Source organism: Oncorhynchus mykiss, chromosome 16 (assembly GCF_057628025.1).
Source record: "Oncorhynchus mykiss isolate SJ-2025 chromosome 16, ASM5762802v1, whole genome shotgun sequence".
Lineage (NCBI taxonomy): Eukaryota > Metazoa > Chordata > Actinopteri > Salmoniformes > Salmonidae > Oncorhynchus > Oncorhynchus mykiss.
This window is the reverse complement of record NC_143037.1, coordinates 58140241-58157886: the sequence shown is the minus strand read 5'-3', so window position 1 is coordinate 58157886 and position 17646 is coordinate 58140241. Positions and strand designations below refer to the sequence as shown.

The following is a 17646-nucleotide window of genomic DNA, read 5'->3' as shown; positions in this document are numbered from 1 at the left end:
TCAACACGTCCAACCGGCCTCACAACTACAGAACATGTGTAACCACGCCAACCCAGGACCTCCACATCCGGCTTCTGCACTTGTGTGATTGTCTGACACCAGCCACCCAGACAGCTGATGAAACTGTGGGATCGTCTGACACCAGCCACCCGGACAGCTGATTAAACTGTGGGATCGTCTGACACCAGCCACCCGGACAGCTGATGAAACTGTGGGATCGTCTGACACCAGCCACCCTGACAGCTGATGAAACTGTGGGATCGTCTGACACCAGCCACCCGGACAGCTGATGAAACTGTGGGATCGTCTGACACCAGCCACCCGGACAGCTGATGAAACTGTGGGATCGTCTGACACCAGCCACCCGGACAGCTGATGAAACTGTGGGATCGTCTGACACCAGCCAGCCAGACAGCTGATGAAACTGTGGGATCGTCTGACACCAGCCACCCAGACAGCTGATGAAACTGTGGGATCGTCTGACACCAGCCACCCAGACAGCTGATGAAACTGTGGGATCGTCTGACACCAGCCACCCAGACAGCTGATGAAACTGTGGGATCGTCTGACACCAGCCACCCAGACAGCTGATGAAACTGTGGGATCGTCTGACACCAGCCACCCAGACAGCTGATGAAACTGTGGGTTTGTCTGACACCAGCCACACGGACAGCTGATGAAACTGTGGGATCGTCTGACACCAGCCACCCGGACAGCTGATGAAACTGTGGGATCGTCTGACACCAGCCACCCAGACAGCTGATGAAACTGTGGGAACGTCTGACACCAGCCACCCAGACAGCTGATGAAACTGTGAGATCGTCTGACACCAGCCACCCAGACAGCTGATGAAACTGTGGGATCGTCTGATACCAGCCACCCAGACAGCTGATGAAACTGTGGGATTGTCTGACACCAGCCACCCAGACAGCTGATGAAACTGTGGGATCGTCTGACACCAGCCACCCAGACAGCTGATGAAACTGTGGGATCGTCTGACACCAGCCACCCAGACAGCTGATGAAACTGTGGGTTTGTCTGACACCAGCCACACGGACAGCTGATGAAACTGTGGGATCGTCTGACACCAGCCACCCAGACAGCTGATGAAACTGTGGGTTCGTCTGACACCAGCCAACAGGACAGCTGATGAAACTGTGGGTTTGTCTGACACCAACCACCCAGACAGCTGATGAAACTGTAGGATCGTCTGACACCAGCCACCCAGACAGCTGATGAAACTGTGGGTTTGTCTGACACCAGCCAACAGGACAGCTGATGAAACTGTGGGTTTGTCTGACACCAGCCACCCAGACAGCTGATGAAACTGTGGGATCGTCTGACACCAGCCACCCAGACAGCTGATGAAACTGTGGGTTTGTCTGACACCAGCCAACAGGACAGCTGATGAAACTGTGGGATCGTCTGACACCAGCCACCCGGACAGCTAATGAAACTGTGGGTTCGTCTGACACCAGCCAACAGGACAGCTGATGAAACTGTGGGATCGTCTGACACCAGCCACCCAGACAGCTGATGAAACTGTGGGATCGTCTGACACCAGCCACCCAGACAGCTGATGAAACTGTGGGTTTGTCTGACACCAGCCACCCGGACAGCTGATGAAATTGTGGGATTGTCTGACACCAGCCACCCAGACAGCTGATGAAATTGTGGGTTAGTCTGACACCAGCCACCCGGACAGCTGATGAAACCGTGGGTTTGTCTGACACCAGCCACCCTGACAGCTGATGAAACTGTGGGATCGTCTGACACCAGCCACCCGGACAGCTGATGAAACTGTGGGTTGTCTGACACCAGCCACCAGGACAGCTGATGAAACTGTGGGTTTGTCTGACACCAGCCACCAGGACAGCTGATGAAACTGTGGGTTTGTCTGACACCAGCCACCCGGACAGCTGATGAAACTGTGGGTTTGTCTGACACCAGCCACCAGGACAGCTGATGAAACTGTGGGTTTGTCTGACACCAGCCACCAGGACAGCTGATGAAACAGTGGGTTTGCACAACCAGAACATTTCTGCACAAACTGACCGAAACCGTCTCAGGGAAGCTCATCTGCTCGTTGTCCTCTCCAGGGTCTTGACCTGACTGCAGTTTGGCGTCTTAACCGACTTCAGTGGGAAATGCTCACCTTCAATGGCCACTGGCATGCTGTACCGCTTGTATGGCATCATGTGGGCGAGTGGTTTGCTCATGTCAACGTTGTGAACAGAGTGCCCCATGGTGGAGGTGGGGTTATTGTATGGGCAGGCATAAGCTACAGTTTACGAACACAATTACATTTTATCAATGGTAATTTGAATGCACATAAATACCGTGATGAAATCCTAAGGCCTATTGTGACGCCCATTACTTTCAGTTACTTTTAGATTACTTAGATTCCTCTTAAGAGACATTAGAAGAAGACAAAAATAGGCCTCCCGGGTGGCGCAATGGTTAAGGGGGCTGTGCTGCAGCGCCAGCTGTGCCACCAGAGCTGTGCCACCAGTTACATTTACATTTCAAACTTTAGTCATATAGCAGACGTTCTTATCCAGAACGATTTACAGGAGCAATTTGGGTTAAGTGCCTTGCTTAAGGGCACATCAGCAGATTCTTCACCTAGTTTGCTTGGGGATTCGAACCAGCGACCTTTTGATTACTGGCCTACGCCCTACCCAGTTCTTTCTACTTCAATACAGATAGTAATATGATAAGGCTACATTTTTACATTAAAAACCAAAGTCTGTCAGATTTCCAGTCATTTCAATTAATTTAATACCCCTTGATCTTCAAGAATAGGACTTGGAAATGTAGAAATATAGATTAGCCAAATAGTTTTACCTGAGCAAGGATTTATTAGTCTACTCTGTTGTTAAATGCTGTTCTCATAGAATGCCATGCTTTGAGTACCACTGAAAAGTGCTATTTGCATTAGAAAAATGAATGCCATATGTTGCATTTGCTAAAGGCCTATTGTTTAAGTTTTTTTTGGTGGTGACACTTTATCTCGATAATTTGCAGCTGCTTAAGTCTATCAAAAGTGTGCGAGTTTGAACATATGTCCATTAAGTCTATGGATTATTTTTTGTTGTTGCACAAATTAGAGCCCCTTCTTAACAAACTGTATGTGTAGCACAATACCACAGAGCAGTGTAGAAGGGAGAAACTCCCTCAACGTTTTATTCCATCCCCCTGGGCGCAGACATCAGTTCCAAAAGAAACTTGAATGTTACCAGAATTCTGTCAGTTTACTGGTAAACTTTGAAAGTTTCCAGTAATACCCTCCCTCTGCAACCCTACTGGGGTAACAGTGGAGCCATACAGGTCAGAGTGTAACATACAGGTGAAGGTTCTTCCCTTGCTGAGTCAATCTACTAAAACAATCTTTTTCTCTCTGACCTTCCTAGGCTCTTCCCTATGTTGCCCTTCTGATAGCCATGTTATTCTTCATCTATGCTGTTATTGGAATGCAGGTAACTGACAGACATTTATTTTGGAAATGTTGAAGTTACAATATGATTAGCATTTATTTCTTCAATAACACACTGTGCTGTGTTTCAGGTGTTTGGAAAGATTGCCTTGGTCGACCACACACAGATTAACCGAAACAACAACTTCCAGACCTTTCCTCAAGCTGTCCTGATGCTCTTCAGGTATGTGTGTGCGTGTGTGTGTGTGTGTGTGTGTGTGTGTGTGTGTGTGTGTGTGTGTGTGTGTGAGACTAGTTGATTTATTATTATGGATGGTGAAAGGTTGTGGTCATTGTAGTCCTAATATTACTGTTGTTGATGCTTCTCAGGTGTGCTACAGGTGAGGCGTGGCAGGAGATCATGCTGGCATGTCTGCCAGGGAAGCTGTGTGACTCGGAGTCAGACTACAACCCTGGAGAGGAGAAAACCTGTGGCAGCGGATTCGCCATTATCTACTTCATCAGCTTCTACATGCTCTGCGCCTTCCTGGTATACACACACACACACACATAACCGCAGCATGTACACACACCCTCATACACACAGGGTTGGGTAGGTCACTTTCTAAGTGTAACCCATTACAGTAACTAGTTACCTTTTCAAAATTGTACTCAGTAACATACATTTTTGGATTTCCCAAACTCAGTAATGTAATATGATGAGTTACTTTTGGATTACTTTCCTCTTAAGAGGCATTAGAAGAAGACAAAAAGGATGCATCAAAGTAGTCTCTGACGTATGGTCAGACTTGCTCAGGTGGAACAAACTTAAACGTTTTTCAATGCTGAATGGAATGTCATTGAGAAAACAGAAAGGTAATCCCGTACTGACACACTGTATACCTCTGTTTTAGATCATCAACTTGTTTGTTGCTGTCATCATGGATAACTTTGACTATCTGACGCGTGATTGGTCCATTCTGGGCCCTCACCACCTGGATGAGTTTAAAAGGATCTGGTCTGAGTACGACCCTGAGGCCAAGTGAGTCTGCATTACCATCTGGACATAGAGTACACATACACACACACACCCCTGCAGTCATTCATTTACATTGGTTCTCACTGTGTGTTGTTTCTGTATTGGGTGTTGCTTTCAGTAGTGTGTTGGTTTCAGTGTCAGTGTGACTGTGTCTCTTTCAGTAGTGTGTTGGTTTCAGTGTCTGTGTGACTGTGTCTCTTTCAGTAGTGTGTTGGTTTCAGTGTCTGTGTGACTGTGTCTCTTTCAGTAGTGTGTTGGTTTCAGTGTCTGTGTGACTGTGTCTCTTTCAGTAGTGTGTTGGTTTCAGTGTCTGTGTGACTGTGTCTCTTTCAGTAGTGTGTTGGTTTCAGTGTCTGTGTGACTGTGTCTCTTTCAGTAGTGTGTTGGTTTCAGTGTCTGTGTGACTGTGTCTCTTTCAGTAGTGTGTTGGTTTCAGTGTCTGTGTGACTGTGTCTCGTTCAGTAGTGTGTTGGTTTCAGTGTCTGTGTGACTGTGTCTCTTTCAGTAGTGTGTTGGTTTCAGTGTCTGTGTGACGGTGTCTCTTTCAGTAGTGTGTTGGTTTCAGTGTCTGTGTGACTGTGTCTCTTTCAGTAGTGTGTTGCTTTCAGTGTCTATGTGACTGTGTCTCTTTCAGTAGTGTGTTGGTTTCAGTGTCTGTGTGACTGTGTCTCTTTCAGTAGTGTTTTGGTTTCAGTGTCTGTATGACTGTGTCTCTTTCAGTAGTGTGTTGGTTTCAGTGTCTGTGTGACTGTGTCTCTTTCAGTAGTGTGTTGGTTTCAGTGTCTGTGTGACTGTGTCTCTTTCAGTAGTGTGTTGGTTTCAGTGTCTGTGTGACTGTGTCTCTTTCAGTAGTGTGTTGGTTTCAGTGTCTGTGTGACTGTGTCTCTTTCAGTAGTGTGTTGGTTTCAGTGTCTGTGTGACTGTGTCTCTTTCAGTAGTGTGTTGGTTTCAGTGTCTATGTGACTGTGTCTCTTTCAGTAGTGTGTTGGTTTCAGTGTCTGTGTGACTGTGTCTCTTTCAGTAGTGTGTTGGTTTCAGTGTCTGTGTGACTGTGTCTCTTTCAGTAGTGTGTTGGTTTCAGTGTCTGTGTGACTGTGTTGCTTTCAGTAGTGCGTTGGTTTCAGTGTCAGTGTGACTGTGTCTCTTTCAGTAGTGTGTTGGTTTCAGTGTCAGTGTGACTGTGTCTCTTTCAGTAGTGTGTTGGTTTCAGTGTCTGTGTGACTGTCTCTTTCAGTAGTGTGTTGGTTTCAGTGTCTGTGTGACTGTGTCTCTTTCAGTAGTGTGTTGGTTTCAGTGTCTGTGTGACTGTGTCTCTTTCAGTAGTGTGTTGGTTTCAGTGTCTGTGTGACTGTGTCTCTTTCAGTAGTGTGTTGGTTTCAGTGTCTGTGTGACTGTGTTGCTTTCAGTAGTGTGTTGGTTTCAGTGTCTGTGTGACTGTGTCTCTTTCAGTAGTGTGTTGGTTTCAGTGTCTGTGTGACTGTGTCTCTTTCAGTAGTGTGTTGCTTTCAGTGTCTGTGTGACTGTGTTGCTTTCAGTGTCTGTGTGACTGTGTTGCTTTAAGTGTCTGTGTGACTGTGTTGCTTTCAGTGTCTGTGTGACTGTGTCTCTTTCAGTAGTGTGTTGCTTTCAGTAGTGTGTTGCTTTCAGTGTTTGTGTGACTGTGTTGCTTTCAGTAGTGTGTTGGTTTCAGTGTCTGTGTGACGGTGTCTCTTTCAGTAGTGTGTTGGTTTCAGTGTCTATGTGACTGTGTCTCTTTCAGTAGTGTGTTGGTTTCAGTGTCTGTGTGACTGTGTTGCTTTCAGTAGTGTGTTGGTTTCAGTGTTTGTGTGACTGTGTTGCTTTCAGTAGTGTGTTGGTTTCAGTGTCTGTGTGACGGTGTCTCTTTCAGTAGTGTGTTGGTTTCAGTGTCTGTGTGACGGTGTCTCTTTCAGTAGTGTGTTGGTTTCAGTGTCTGTGTGACGGTGTCTCTTTCAGTAGTGTGTTGGTTTCAGTGTCTGTGTGACTGTGTCTCTTTCAGTAGTGTGTTGGTTTCAGTGTCTGTGTGACGGTGTCTCTTTCAGTAGTGTGTTGGTTTCAGTGTCTGTGTGACTGTGTCTCTTTCAGTAGTGTGTTGGTTTCAGTGTCTGTGTGACTGTGTCTCTTTCAGTAGTGTGTTGGTTTCAGTGTCTGTGTGACTGTGTCTCTTTCAGGGGCAGGATAAAGCATCTGGATGTGGTGACCTTGCTGAGACGTATCCAGCCCCCTCTAGGCTTCGGCAAGCTGTGTCCACACAGAGTGGCCTGCAAGGTGTGTCTGAACACGCAAACAGCATGAACACACATCACACACATATTACATAACGTGTTCATATTGTGAGCTCAATCTTGCCCTGGTTAACTCATATGTTGCATGACCGTAACTCCTTTTAGAGACTGGTTGCAATGAACATGCCCCTGAACAGTGATGGCACGGTCATGTTCAATGCCACTCTGTTTGCCTTGGTGAGGACCGCTCTGAAGATCAAAACTGAAGGTGAGCACTGGGAGAAAACACAGTGATGTCTGAATGAGGAGATACTATGAAGTCCATCGGACAGAATCATCCCACAGTATTTCTGATGGCGTATTTCCACTAAGGACTTACCCCAGTGTTTTACCCAAACCGCTCAGATTTTTGTGTTTCCACCGCCACGGCCCGGCTCCAGTTTCTCACTGGCCCATGTCCTCAGTAGACCTGCTCTGACTTAAAGCCAAGCTTCACAAGTCCTCAGTGTCAGACTTAGCTATGTGGAAACACAGTTCCCAAAGAATAACATTAGAGCCCATATTACCATAATCACTGTCGACATACTGGTGCTGTAATGGAAACACCCAATGAATGTACTCAAAATACTCTTATACAGTGGCCTGCTCGATAGCTGTCTTGATTGGTCCAAATCATTTACCAAGTGTTGGTTTCCTAGGCAACTTGGAACAGGCCAATGAGGAGTTGCGAGCGGTCATCAAGAAGATCTGGAAGAGGACCAGCATGAAGCTGCTGGACCAAGTGGTGCCCCCTGCAGGCGGTCAGTAGAATGGCTCCCGCCTCCATGTGTCTGTGGTGTCTGTCAACAGTAACTGTACAGTAGATTCTATGTCATGGCTAGCGTGGCTAAAGAGAGACTTCCTCATGTCAGACTGCCCTCTATACCCGCACATGCTCAATTGTTATGTACACTTTAAACATACAAATGCGCTGTGCAAAACTACATAGCTAAGCAGTGTTATTACTTATGTACTGTGTGGGTAATCACATTGGCAATCCTACACTCCAGGCTAACCTTCAACAAAGTTTTCCCTCAGCAGGTGTACACAGGATATATACATGGAACTCAAAGCATATACTCAGCAGTCACCCCTTGAAAATAAACAAATCCATTGACATTAGTGATCCATGGCCTTACTAACCTTGTGAAACAGATTGCTTCGACAAGTTATTGACAGACAGTTGAGTCTTCACTTCCTGTTTTGTGTGTGAATAGCTGTAAAAGTCCCAGTTGTTATTTCAGTTAGAGCAGGATCAGATAGCGGATGAGACAGAAAGTACAGACTGTCACTTAAGTTCGGCGAAACTCACCTTATCTCACTCTCTATTTCCCTCCACAGTGTGGTCACATGCTCATTACAGCCCGACTCTGGGGCATCCTAGTGATACTCTGGCCAGGCTCAATCTTATATGGCTCCCTATTCACTTCATTGTGCACCAAGCAGTGTACTCTATAGGAAGGGGATATCGCAGCACCCATGTGTTTCTGTCAAATGTCATGCTGAACTGTTGTTCTGTATACTGTTTGGTTGACCTGAGCCATGCTGACCTATACAGTCTGTGGTGCTGTGCTGTGTTGTACTATGCTGATGATGACCAACCTGTGGTGTTCTTCACTGTGCCATAGTTTGCTGAAACCATTATTTGTGGTATTTTATTTTCATTGTTATCCTTTGCTGCACAATATTTTCTGATTTAACTCCGATGCTTGGCTTGTTCTAGCATTGCATGCTCTGCTATAGTTGACTAACTCCTCTTGATCTCTCTCGCTCTCTCTCTTTCTGGCCAAGCTTCTCTCCTCCACAGCTTTCCCTCCTCTTTCCCCTCTTCCATAGTCTCTTCTGCTCTCTCCCTCTCTCTGCCGTCCGGAATTTCCTGCAGCAGTTCTGTTTTTGGCCGGTGGCATGGAACTAGAGTTGCCTCTCTCCTGTGCCCTAGTTGTCCCCAGTCTGCTTACTAACTAGCTGAGTGACACAGATCTCTGCTTCCCTGTTCTGCACTGCTTCCCTGGCCTGCACGTCTCTTGACAGTTTAGATATTCTTCTCTTTCTGCTGTAGTCTTCTTGCTAGGTGCTTCTAACTGTGGCAGTATCCCTGTACTGTAGCTAAGCCTTAGATACTGTAGGTGGATGTGTAGCTGTTTGATAGACTCGTATGTTTAGTAAGATGTGGTTGTGTTGGTTTGAAAGAAAACAAGCGTTGCGCCGCATCATATCATGATTTTGTGGTATGATGACAGTATTGAGTTGAGGTTAGTGTCTGTTTGGCTGTTTACAGTTCTATGTTTCAGAACTGTTCATATTTTGATAATACCAGATACTCTAGTGCAAGGATGGGCAACTTTGATCGGGAGGGGTCCACAAAAATCTGAACTCATCATGAGGAGCCGCAGTGGCTGGTCAGCTTACATACATACATACATACATACATACATACATACATACATACATACATACATATAGTGTATACAGTACCAGTCAAACGTTTGGACACACCTACTCATTCAAGGGTTTTTCTTAATTTTTTAAACTATTTTCTACATTGTAGCATAATAGTGAAGACATCACAACTATGAAATAACACATCATGTAGTAACCAAAAATATTTGTATATTTGAGATTCTTCAAATTAGCCACCCTTTGCCTTGCTGACAGCTTTGCACACTCTTGGCATTCTCTCAAACAGCTTCACCTGAAATGCTTTTCCAACAGTCTTGAAGGACTTCCCACATATGCTGAGCACTTGTTGGCTGCTTTTTCTTCACTCTGCGGTCCAACTCATCCCAAACCATCTCAATTGTGTTGAGGTCCGGTGGTTGTGGAGGCCAGCTCATCTGATGCAGCACTCCATCATACTCCTACTTGGTCAAATAGCCCTTACACAACCTGGAGGTGTGTTGCGTCATTGTCCTGTTGAAAAACAAATGATAGTCCCACTAAGAGCAAACCAGATGGGATGGCGTATCGCTGCAGAATGCTGTGGTAGCCATGCTGGTTACTGCCTTGAACAGACAGTGTCACCAGCAAAGCACCCCTACACCACCCCCCCCCCCCCCCCCCCCCTCCATGTTTCATGTTGGGAACCACACATGCAGAAATCACCCGTTCACCTATTCTGCATTTCACAAAGACACGGCGGTTGGAACCAAAAATATCAAACTTGGACTCATCAGACCAAACGACAGATTTCTACCGGTCTAATGTCCATTGCTCATGTTTCTTAGCTCAAGCAAGTCTCTTCTTCTTATTGGTGTCCTTTGGTAGTGGTTTCTTTCCAGCAGTTCGACCATGAAGAAACTTTCAAAGTTTTTGACTGGCATTCATGTCTTAAAATAATGATGGACTGTCGTTTCTCTTTGCTTATTTGAGCTGGTCTTGCCATAATATGGACTTGGTCTTTTACCAAATAGGGCTATCTTCTGTATACCACTCCTACCTTGTCACAACACAACTGATTGGCTCAAATCCAGGTGACTACCTCATGAAGCTGGTTGAGAGAATGCCAAGAGTGTGCAAAGCTGTCATGAAGGCAAAGGGTGGCTACTTTGAAGAATCTCAAATGTAAAATATATTTAGATTTTTTTAACACTTTTTTGGTCACTACATGATTCCATATGTGTTATTTCATAGTTTTGATGTCTTCTCTATTATTTTACAATGTAGAAAATAGTAAAAAATTAAGAAAAACCCTTGAATGAGTAGGTGTGTACAAACTTCTGACTAGTCCTGTGTACTGTATATGAAAAAAAATGTTGGGTTTCTGCGGAATATCAGTTATTCAAAATAGACTCATGATAAAGACAGCACGTTGATGATATGATATTCAGCCAATTGTTGGAGTGCTCTGAAGAGTTCCTATAGGAGAGGTAGAGGACCATTGTGTCTTCGGGCCTAGTGTTATTTCCCAGGATGCTGTGCGGCGTGGTGAGGTGCTGACAGTGGAGGCGTTTGTGTGGTCTGTTCACTCAGATGACGAGGTAACCGTGGGGAAGTTCTATGCTACCTTCCTGATACAGGACTACTTCAGGAAATTCAAGAAACGCAAAGAGCAAGGCCTGGTGGGAAGACACTCATTCTCCAGCCTGAACTCCACCATCGCCCTCCAGGTGAGTCTCAACTGCTGTACTGTTCTGTATTGGACTGTACCATTCCACCTCCTCTAGAGTTGTCAATAGTTACCAAACTGGGCCTCCCAGGTGCAGTGGTCTAAGGCAGCTGTGCCACCAGAGATTCTGGGTTCGAGCCCAGGCTCTGTCGCAGCCGGCCGCGACCGGGAGGTCCATGGGGCGATGCACAATTTAAAAAAAAAAATTGTTACCAAACTCAAACTATTATGGCCAATCTGTGTACACTCTACACAACAAGTCAATGTATTTGAACTGCAGATACCTGTACAATTTAAAAGATAATAACCTTTGAAACTAACTGATAGGACTTACTAACCAAAATATGTGGCTAATTTAGTAAGATAATAATACATTAATATGGGTAAACAATATGTAACTGCTAGTTAGCGATTGGTTGAATCACACTAGTGCTGCTTTGTCCAATCACCTCTGGACATCTGCAAAGCAGCAGGCCACTACACCTGAACACAATGTTGCTTCCCTGGCCTGCACTGTGCTATGTCACCTCTAGCCACGCTTACATCTGCAGACTATATCCTTTCTTACCTGCTTCTGGAAACAATCAGAGATAAAGAGAATATTGTTCCTCAGAAATGATTTAGTCTTGTATCAACACTGGATTAGCAGTGCTGTGCACACTCACCCTGATTAACAAAGCACCTCCTCAGTCTGATTTGTCTGTGTGTACTGTATGTGTCTGACCTTATGCTTCAGTTCATGTGTTCCTGCCAGCTCTCAGCTGCTCTCTTGTCGTCGTTGCAGGCTGGCCTCCGCACACTGCATGATATTGGGCCCGAAATTCGCCGAGTCATATCATGTGACCTGCAAGACGAGGGCCTTGTAGACATGAATGCAGAAGAAGATGACGAGGTGTCTAGGGTAAATCACTGTCCCAGTTCATTCAATAGATGCGCTTGATTTAACTCACCCGACACTTAGAATTTGTCTTTTACAGCCAATGGAATGGTCCCAAACTCAGTTCACGTGGTTGCTAGCTGAGCTAAATCAAGTGCCGCAATGAAAACAGTTACTTTGTTGGCCCACTCTTTGGCCAGTGGAAGAGCTTGCCTATTGACTCAGTCACAACATCACTCTGAGATGTTGACAATAATGTCATTTCCATTGTCGTTGAGACTAATTTAAAGATGATAACACTCATATTGCCTGATAACCCAGAACACACAGTAGATGATACTTATTCAACCCAGTGGTTTTAAAGTTACTCCACTTACATAAAATGTTTTGCACACAAACCTTCACTAAATGCACTGTTCATTTAATACCCTCATTACCTGTTGAACATAATTTAGTGAAGATCGTAATTAAAACCTCAATGGCCGTTCCTTACCACCAGGACAGACCCAAAGCCAGTGGTTAAGTTTGGTCACTGTGTTTTTATGGTCGCCTGTACTGACCCGAGTGTTGTCTCTACAGAGGAACGGCGTGCTGTTCGCCAACCACACCAATCACGTTAACGGGGACCACCGGGGTTCTGTCACCCAGCGGCCCCTCCAGGTCCCGCCTCCTTCCTGCCACGCATTCGTGGAGCCCTCTCAGGTTGGCTCTGAGGAAGGGGCTGGTGACCCCCACCCCTACAACCACTACTACCCCAAATCCCCCATGTCCTCCAACGCCAACCTCAACAACGCCAACATCCCCACCCTGCCCTCCCTGCCCAAAGAGGGGCAGCGGTGCTGTCTCCGCCGCGAGCACTCGTCCGCTAATGGGGCACCCTCCTCCAGCTCGCACCGCAAGAGTGTTGACTTCGACACCCTCACCACGGTCCAGTCTGCAAGGTAACTTAGGATGCTGCTTTCTTGGCTAGGTCTCCCTAGTAAATGAGCTCTCTTAAACTCAAAGGGACTTCCTGGTTAAAGGTTACATAATATTATGGTTCTCTTCATTTTTAATGCAATAGTCAATGAATGTATGCACTGTAAAAAAAAAAAGATGTTGATTCAATGTACAATTGTAAGGCAACAAGGTGCAAGAAGATAGTGAGTTCACTCAACATTTTCACACAAAAAGAGTGTTTTCTCAACCAATATTTTTGGAGTAAGTTGCCACTCCTATTGCAGCTGGTTGCCTTACAATTGTACGTTGAATCAACATCTTTTTTTTACATTGTGGTAATGAACTAGGGGATTATTGTAGGTTTGAATTCATGTGTGATGAGAACAGTGGTTTTTTGCTTGCGTAAGGTCTAGGAGCTGTGGAGCTCAATGAGATCAACCCCATGACAACAGATGTGGATCTGAATAGGGCGTTTGGGTTTTGAAGTTGTTGTCCCCATCACATCCTTACCACAGCTATGTCTTTCACATATCCTGGCCTTTCATAGAATGGATCTTTTCAGCACCGTTCATTCTTGCACCACTAAGAGCTCTTTATGTTGAAATCCTGGAATTGTGTGTATCTGTCAGTGACACACACACTCCAGACCCATTCATTTTATGACCAGGATTATTATTTCTGTTTGTCTCACATTGTCTTTGTCATTGCATGCCCTTCCCCTCCCCTGTCCCAAATCCACATTTCCTTCACCACAACGTGCTTGCTTGGACAGGAGGCTCTACTATGAGACCTACATTAGGTATGTGTGTGAAACTACTGTTTCACCCTTTAATGACCCCGATCTCGCATTGGTTTATATGATCTGCTTTACTGAGATACTATACCTCAATCACCCCTTAAAAAGGCGTCTGGTTGAACTTTGACCCCAGGTCAGAATCAGGGGGTGTTCTGTACCCAACCATCCGCAGAGAGAAGCCAGGGGGAGCGGACAGTGATGATGACAAGGGCTCAGGGGAATACTTCAGTGGAGAGGAGTACCAGGAGGACGACCTCATGTTGCACAAGGACAGGTATCACCTGGAAACCACGCTCTCCTCTACTACACTGTCCTCTACTGTCCTCTACTGTACTCCCCTGTCCTCTACTGTCCTCCACTGTCCTCTACTCTACTGTCCTCTACTGTCCTCTACTGTCCTCCACTGTCCTCTACTGTCCTCTACTCTACTATCCTCTACTGTCCTCTACTGTCCTCCACTGTCCTCTACTGTCCTCTACTCTACTATTCTCTACTGTCCTCTACTCCACTGTCCTCTACTGTCCTCCACTGTCTTCCACTGTCCTCTACTGTCCTCTACTGTCCTCTACTGTCCTCCACTGTCCTCTACTCTACTGTCCTCTACTGTCCTCTACACTACTCTTCTACACTGTCCTCTACTGTACTCTACTGTCCTCTACTCTACTCTACTACACTGTCCTCTACTCTACTCTCCTCTACTGTCCTCTACTCTACTCTCCTCCACTGTCCTCTACTCTACTCTCCTCTCCTCTACTACACGGTCCTCTCCTCTACTCTAATCTCCTCTACTGTCCTCTACTCTACTGTCCTATGCTCTCCTCTCCTCTACTGCACTGTCCTCTACTCTCATCTCCTCTCCTCTACTGTCCTCTCCTCTCCTCTACTCAACTGTCCTCTACTCTACTCTCCTTTACTGCACTGTCCTCTATTCTGCTCTCCTCTACTCTAATGTCCTCTACTCTACTGTCCTCTACTCTACTGTCCTCTACTCTACTACACTGTCCTCTACTCTCCTCTCCTCTACTCTCCTCTACTGTCCTCTACTCTACTGTCCTCTACTCTCCTCTACTCTGCTCTGCTCTCCTCTCCTCTACTACACTGTCCTCTCCTCTACTCTCCTCTACTGTCCTTTCCTCTACTCTCCTCTACTGTCCTCTACTCTAGTGTCCTCTACTCTCCTCTACTCTGCTCTGCTCTCCTCTCCTCTACTACACTGCCCTCTACTCTACTCTCCTCTACTGTCCTCTACTCTCCTCTACTCTGCTCTGCTCTCCTCTACTACACTGTCCTCTCCTCTCCTCTACTGTCCTCTACTCTACTCTCCTCCCCTCTACTGCACTGTCCTCTACTCTTCTCTACTGTCCTCTACTCTACTGTCCTCTACTCTACTCTCCTCTACTGCACTGTGCTCTACTCTGCTCTCCTCTACTCTGCTCTCCTCTACTCTACTGTCCTCTCCTCTACTGCACTCTCCTCTACTCTACTCTACTGTCCTCTACTCTACTGTCCTCTCCTCTACTGCACTGTCCTCTACTCTTCTCTACTGTCCTCTACTCTACTGTCCTCTACTCTACTCTCCTCTACTGCACTGTGCTCTACTCTGCTCTCCTCTACTCTGCTCTCCTCTACTCTACTGTCCTCTCCTCTACTGCACTCTCCTCTACTCTACTCTACTGTCCTCTACTCTACTGTCCTCTCCTCTACTGCACTCTCCTCTACTCTACTCTACTGTCCTCTCCTCTACTGCACTCTCCTCTACTCTACTGTCCTCTACTCTACTGTCCTCTCCTCTACTGCACTCTCCTCTACTCTCCTCTACTGTCCTCTACTCTAGTGTCCTCTACTCTCCTCTACTCTGCTCTGCTCTCCTCTCCTCTACTACACTGTCCTCTCCTCTACTCTCCTCTACTGTCCTTTCCTCTACTCTCCTCTACTGTCCTCTACTCTAGTGTCCTCTACTCTCCTCTACTCTGCTCTGCTCTCCTCTCCTCTACTACACTGCCCTCTACTCTACTCTCCTCTACTGTCCTCTACTCTCCTCTACTCTGCTCTGCTCTCCTCTACTACACTGTCCTCTCCTCTCCTCTACTGTCCTCTACTCTACTCTCCTCCCCTCTACTGCACTGTCCTCTACTCTTCTCTACTGTCCTCTACTCTACTGTCCTCTACTCTACTCTCCTCTACTGCACTGTGCTCTACTCTGCTCTCCTCTACTCTGCTCTCCTCTACTCTACTGTCCTCTCCTCTACTGCACTCTCCTCTACTCTCCTCTACTGTCCTCTACTCTAGTGTCCTCTACTCTCCTCTACTGTCCTCTCCTGCACTCTCCTCTACTCTACTCTACTGTCCTCTCCTCTACTGCACTCTCCTCTACTCTACTCTACTGTCCTCTACTCTACTGTCCTCTCCTCTACTGCACTCTCCTCTACTCTCCTCTACTGTCCTCTACTCTAGTGTCCTCTACTCTCCTCTACTCTGCTCTGCTCTCCTCTCCTCTACTACACTGCCCTCTACTCTACTCTCCTCTACTGTCCTCTACTCTCCTCTACTCTGCTCTGCTCTCCTCTACTACACTGTCCTCTCCTCTCCTCTACTGTCCTCTACTCTACTCTCCTCCCCTCTACTGCACTGTCCTCTACTCTTCTCTACTGTCCTCTACTCTACTGTCCTCTACTCTACTCTCCTCTACTGCACTGTGCTCTACTCTGCTCTCCTCTACTCTGCTCTCCTCTACTCTACTGTCCTCTCCTCTACTGCACTCTCCTCTACTCTACTCTACTGTCCTCTACTCTACTGCAATCTACCCTGCGCTACTCTACTGTCCTCTACTCTACTGTCCTCTATTCTACTGTCCTCTTCTCTACTCTAATCTACTCTCCTCTCCTCTACGGTCCTCTCCTCTGCTCTCCTCTACTCTACTCTACTGTATTCTCCTCTACTCTATTCTCCTCTACTCTACTCTACTCTCTTCTCCTCTCCTCTTCTCTCCTCTGCTGTACTTTCCTCTACTCTACTGTCCTCTACTCTACTGTCCTCTACTATACTGTCCTCTACTCTCTTCTCCTCTCCTCTACTGTCCTCTACTGTCCTCTACTCTACTGTCCTCTCCTCTACTCTGCGCTCCTTTAATCTGCTCTCCTCTACTCTCCTCTACTGCACTGTCCTCTACTCTACTCTCCTCTCCTCTCCTCTACTGCACTCTCCTCTCCTCTCCTCTCCTCTCCTCTACTCTACTGCACTGTCCTCTACTGTCCTCTACTCTCCTGCACTGTCCTCTACTCTCTTCTCCTCTCCTCTACTATCCTCTACTGTACTCTACTCTCCTCTACTGTCCTCTACTCTACTGTCCTCTATTCTCCTCTCCTCTACTGTACTCTCATCTACTGTTCTCTTCTCTCTTCTATTCTCCTTTCCTGTTCTCTCCTCTATTCTACTGTACTCTCCTCTATTCTCCTCTCCTCTATTCACCTTTCCTTTCCTCTATTCTCCTCTCTTGTACTCTCCTCTACTGTACTATCCTATATTCTCCCCTATTCTCCTCTCCTGTGCTCTCCTCTGTTCTCCTCTACTGTGCTCTCCTCTATTCTCCTCTGTTCTCCTCTACCGTGCTCTCCTCTATTCTCCTCTGTTCTCCTCTACTGTGCTCTCCTCTATTCTCCTCTCCTGTGCTCTCCTCTGTTCTCCTCTACTGTGCTCTCCTCTATTCTCCTCTACTGTACTCTCCTCTTTTCTACTGTAACTCTCCTTTATTCTCTTCTATTCTCCTCTCCTCTCCTCTATTATCCTGTGCTCTCCTCTCTTCTCTTCTACTCTACTGTACTCTACTCTATCAGTACCTGTCCAGATTTTGCTGCTGTTGACAAGGTGGTTGTTTACTGATGTTGTTGTCTGGTTGTTGCTCAGGATGCCCCATAGGGAGTTTCAAGACCTTCAAACTGACTTGGACACAAATGCATCGAGGGGTTACCATCAACCGGATAGTCTCTATGACGACGACCAACAACCCATTTACCAAGATGGTGGGCGGTCGCCAAAGCGACGGTTGTTCCCCTCTACACCCCAGGGTGAGGTCCCTTGGTTACCATAGTGATTCAATCAGGGGTGTCACTGATTGGCTGATAAAGATGATGATGGAACACTCAAAGGGCTTTACATTGTAATGAGATCCATAAATGTAAATGATAGGTGTCTCT

The 17646-nt window shown here is 46.4% G+C and overlaps 1 protein-coding gene across 1 annotated transcript in view; it reads left to right on the top strand.

The window, feature by feature from the left end:
- Window positions 1-17646, top strand: part of LOC110491111 (voltage-dependent L-type calcium channel subunit alpha-1D-like) — a 119584-nt gene that overhangs the window by 99736 nt on the left and 2202 nt on the right. The window contains exons 37-49 of the mRNA XM_090203492.1: window positions 3414-3479; window positions 3568-3659; window positions 3806-3965; window positions 4330-4457; window positions 6644-6740; window positions 6863-6965; window positions 7396-7497; window positions 10706-10842; window positions 11626-11742; window positions 12298-12659; window positions 13430-13456; window positions 13587-13727; window positions 17357-17517. Coding sequence (XP_090059618.1) covers window positions 3414-3479; window positions 3568-3659; window positions 3806-3965; window positions 4330-4457; window positions 6644-6740; window positions 6863-6965; window positions 7396-7497; window positions 10706-10842; window positions 11626-11742; window positions 12298-12659; window positions 13430-13456; window positions 13587-13727; window positions 17357-17517 — 1693 coding nt within the window. The remainder of the gene's footprint in view (window positions 1-3413; window positions 3480-3567; window positions 3660-3805; window positions 3966-4329; window positions 4458-6643; window positions 6741-6862; window positions 6966-7395; window positions 7498-10705; window positions 10843-11625; window positions 11743-12297; window positions 12660-13429; window positions 13457-13586; window positions 13728-17356; window positions 17518-17646) is intronic.